The 5,000-nt window shown below is 34.0% G+C and overlaps 1 protein-coding gene across 1 annotated transcript in view; it reads left to right on the top strand.

Annotated features, from left to right (window-relative positions):
* The window catches only part of LOC135219205 (hemolymph clottable protein-like), a gene marked incomplete in the record, with an annotated part of 36,187 nt that overhangs the window by 23,023 nt on the left and 8,164 nt on the right, over positions 1 to 5,000 (top strand). The window contains 3 exon segments of the mRNA XM_064255764.1: positions 1,271 to 1,413; positions 2,654 to 2,741; positions 4,360 to 4,538. Coding sequence (XP_064111834.1) covers positions 1,271 to 1,413; positions 2,654 to 2,741; positions 4,360 to 4,538 — 410 coding nt within the window.

Raw genomic sequence — 5,000 nt, 5'->3', positions numbered from 1 at the left:
TTCATCAGTATTCTTCATAAAAACGTAATTGAAATGGGATTCGAAGTTTACGGTTCAAAGTTGACACTCATATTTGTCACCTTTATTCTTCATTTGCGTCCATCCCACCAACCGTCTCGTTCACTGTCTACATATTTTCATTTTAAGTTATTTTGTCTGTTTGTCATCAGTTTGACGAACGTCTTTCCATTCAGAACATGAATATGAACATTTTAATCTTTGTCTACGTAAAATCTTCGCTTTTTTTATAAAAAATATTGCCTATTTTCATTCGAAATCATTATATATATATATCCACAGGAAAATGATAGGAAGAAATCCTGCCTAACATTTTCATGTGGTATTCGCTTATTTAATGAAGTCATGTATATGCATATATATTATATATATATATATATATATATATATATATGTATGTGTGTGTGTGTGTGTGTGTATGTATATGTATATATATATATCTATATCTATATATATATATATATATATATATATATATATATATATATATATATATATTTATATATATATATATATATATATATATATATTATATATATATGTGTGTGTGTGTGGTATATGTATAGTATATATTTATATATATATATATATATATATATATATTATATATATATATATATATATATATATATATATATATATATATATATATATATATATATATATATATTAATTCTGGGGGATCTCAGTGTCAGCTGTCATCATATCTCCCCCACTTATCTTTTCCAGTGTCTTATTTGAGGGTATTTTCTAATCTTCCCTCTCTCTCTCTCTCTCTCTCTCTCTCTCTCTCTCTCTCTCTCTCTCTTTATTTCCCATCTTTCTCTCTTTGTTTCCCATCTCCTTTCTTTCGTTATTTCCCATTCCCTTTCTCTCTATAATTCACTTCTCCTTTATCTCTACTTCCCATCCCCTTTCTCTCTATTTCTTCGCCACGCCTCCTTTGTGTCTTTATTTCTTCGCCAGCTCTCCTTTCTCTCGTTATTTTACTTCTCCTTTCTCTCTGCTTCCCAGCCCCTTTCCCTCTTTATTTCCCATCTCTTTTCTCTCTATTTCTATGTCATCTCTCCTTTCTGTCTTTATTTCTTCGCCAGCTCACCTTTCTCTCTTTATTTCCCACCACCTTTCCCTCGTTATTTTACTCCTCATTTCTCTCTACTTCCCAGCCCCTTTCCCCTCTTTATTTCCCATCTCCTTTCACTCCATTTCTTCTCTCCGGAATCTTAACCAGTGTCATTCTCTTATATTTTAGTCTCAACCGACAAGACCTCAGGAAGTGTTGTGGATGGCGAGCAGACTACAGGACAGGACTACTCTGATTACACCCAGTTCTCTCAGTCATCTTCCGGTTTCGATTACTCTCAGCTCTCTCAGTCCTCCTCCTCAGAAGTACAGGTAGTTAGTTATCTTAATCAGTCACTGACTCATTCACTGTTGATCAGTCCTCCTCCTCAGATGTACATATATATATATATACTATATATATATATATATATATATATATATATATATATATATATATATATATATATATATAATATATATATATATATATATATATATATATATATATATATATATATATATATATATATGAACAGTCAGTCACTGGCTCATTCACTGTTGACATTCATGAGTGTCATTCAGTCTCATAATGAAGCCTTGGATTCGTCCTGGAAAAGATTCCCACTGTGTGGACGAAACGAACTGTGTACAGAGGGTAGGAGAGGAAATAGAACGTATAATCGAGAACAAATGAATAACTTATCGGCTAAGAATTGTAAAAGCAATTAAGCAAGTGAGATGAGAGTACGCATAGATACAGTTTCAAGAACTCAGTCCTTCAACCCTATGGGAGGCCTAAAGTACAGAACTAGAGATATTCCTTCATTTATGGAAAGATTCAGCGGAGGAGGGTACTGTAGTAGATTCACATCGACCGTGCATCTGATGTCTAGACCCGTCCCTTGCGACGCTCCTGATTGGCTGTTGGCCAATCACAAGGCTGGAAACTCTGTCTCTCAAGAGAGTTCACATAGGCAGGATGTGTACGTGTTCCAACTCTCATGAGGGATACTTTTGAAAGACGTATCCCTCAGGAGAGGTGAAACATACATCCTGCCTATGTGAACTCTCGAGAGAGACTGAGAGTTGCCAGCCTTGTGACTGGCTTATCAATAGCCAATGAGGAGCGTGTAAGGGATTTGCCTTGACATCAGATACACGGTTGATGTGAACCTACTGTAAGAGATACTGAGATTTCCCAAAAGCTTAATGTTCTCTGTGTTGCATTTGAATTCTAGAGACACTTCTTTAGGCATAGTACTACCTATTATCTTTACTGTTATTACTGAATGAAGATATATGATGCTGCATTGCTTGACTCTTATATTGCTGGCGAAAGACAAAAATAGATTCCCACCTTCCCCAAGGTCAATCAAATTTTGATGACGGACTCTTTATATATATATACATATAAAAGGAGTAGAGACAAGCACTGCCATATTTGGAAGCTCGTTCATCTTTTAAATTGAGAAGCCCCTTAATATAAACTCTTTTAAACATTATTGATTTCAAAAATTTCAGAAAGATTCATTCATTTAAAAAATTTCGGAATACGCTTGATCCATTTCAGCAATTCGGTGGAGACGCTGACGAATTTGTTCAACAACACAGTGCTACCCGAGCTCGCATCGCTAAACTTCAACAGGAAGTTGTTCCTGGTAAGTTTCTCGTTCCTTTTCTCCTCCTCAGCATAAATTTCTATCTTGTTGTCTTCTGTTCTGGTGTGTCTTCACTCAACGACACTGTCATGACAACTGATGAAATAGCGAAACTAGACATATTAAGGCCCCCATACACCGAACGATTGTCTGAACGACTGTCGTTATCGACCCACACACAAACTATTCATACAGAATGAACGACCTCCGCACCGATTTCAGCCTGAACAAGGATTTTGTCTCGAGATGACATGGCATCATTTCTAAAAGAGACGCATATGACAGACTTAAGTCGCAAGCCAGCAACCTGGTCGTGACAGATTCTCGCTGAGGTCGTTCAGACACGAAGTTCCGCCCACTTTTGCATTCAGACAAGCCCATGCACAGTGTTTTTGCGAACGATACAGGCAGTCGTTCAGTGTATGGGGACCTTTACAAGTTTGAAATGACATTACTTGCTTTATGAAAATACAAGGGCCAACCGTGGAGGGGTCGCGTTCGAAAGATGTGAAGGTTATATCAGACAATAAGTGATAGGCAATACAGTGATAAAATTATAAAGTATGAATGAAAATAATTAAAGACATTCCATGAAATGTCAACAGTTAGGCGACATTTGTTTTGCTTCCGAAATCCCAAGCTTACAATCCAATTTCGAAATTATGTCAGTTGAAATGTAAACATGACTGGTTTCTATGGACTTGCTTTTAAACAGTGACTCCAACTCTGATGTTAGGATTACTGTATTAACCTAAAGTAGTGGTTTCGGGGGTAATTTGGTTTTTGAAGGGAGCAATTCGAGAATGTTTAAACCAATTTAATGGCCTTTAAAGCTTCCTCCACGTAAATATATAATAATTATATATCACCACAGGGGGCATCACTTTTTTTAGAGGTGATTAGGTGGGGCATGGCCAAAAATAGGTTGGGAACCACTGACATAGAGTATTAGTTATTTTAATGTGAATCCTAATCTTAAGTACTTAATTATGCACTATTGCTTAAGGCATTAGCCCTTTTAAATGGTTCATTGGTATTTACCCAAACAACTTATTTTGTTCTTTTCTCTCTTTAGGCGTGTGTTCAAAGTGTTTATTAAAAAATTTTCTCAACATATATATATATATATATATATATATATATATATATATATATATATGTATGTATGTATATATATTTATATGTGTATATATATATATATATATATATATATATATATATATATATATATGTATATACATCATATATATATATATATATATGTATATATATATATATATATATATATATATATATATATATATATATATATACATATATACATATATATATATATATATATATATATATATATATATATATATAATATATATATATATATTTACAGAAAGTATTTTTTACAAAAATAGATACAATATTTAAGATTTATATCTGAAAAAGTTCATAAAATAACGAGATGATTTGTAAATTTTCATGATTTACTTTTGATTTTATATATTTGGTCGAATAAACTGCAATTCTTCCCGGACATTAAAATGGGTCTAAATGAAAATGTTGAAGATTCTGTTCCTCAACAGAAGAAAGCAATTGCTTCTAACAACATCCCACTCCATTCCAGCCACAGGAGGCCACGTCCGTAGCGTCAGCATCGACTTCGATCTCCATGGAAGCACTAATCAGAAGTACGCGCTGTTGGCCACCTGGGCAGTTGGTGCTTCTTCCTCAAAGTACCACAACAAACTCCAGATCACATGGATAAAGGATGTCCCAGAGGGCACTCTTGGAGAACCCCATTCTGTAATTATTGTTTGCTTCTTCAGTTCGTATTATATTCTATGATTTTGTATTTGTGTGTGTGTTTTTTAAAAATATATTCTTATAATACTGGTTGCCTTTGTCAATCAATGTAGCATTCTTTTGGATAAACTGGTAGGAGAGGTCTTGTACTCTTTATAATCCTTGTAAAGTTACATATAATGTTCTTAATAACAGTCTTTTTTTTTCATCTTCTCCCACCGCATATAAAGTTACCGAGCTATAAATTTCCCTCAATGTATATTGTTGCTAAATTCTCTCTCCCTGATATACCTACTCGACCTTCGGTTGTAAATAAACATGATCCTATCCCATAAACAATCTTGCAAAGTATTCCACAACTTTATAAACTCGTAACTTGGAAATATCTGAAGTTGTTGAGCCTACTTTTTCTTTCCTCGCAATTAAGCTACTTTTCTTCGTTTGTAGATGATAGAGATTCCG

The sequence above is a fragment of the Macrobrachium nipponense genome, chromosome 1 (assembly GCF_015104395.2).
Source record: "Macrobrachium nipponense isolate FS-2020 chromosome 1, ASM1510439v2, whole genome shotgun sequence".
Lineage (NCBI taxonomy): Eukaryota > Metazoa > Arthropoda > Malacostraca > Decapoda > Palaemonidae > Macrobrachium > Macrobrachium nipponense.
This window is presented reverse-complemented; position numbering and strand designations above follow the sequence as displayed.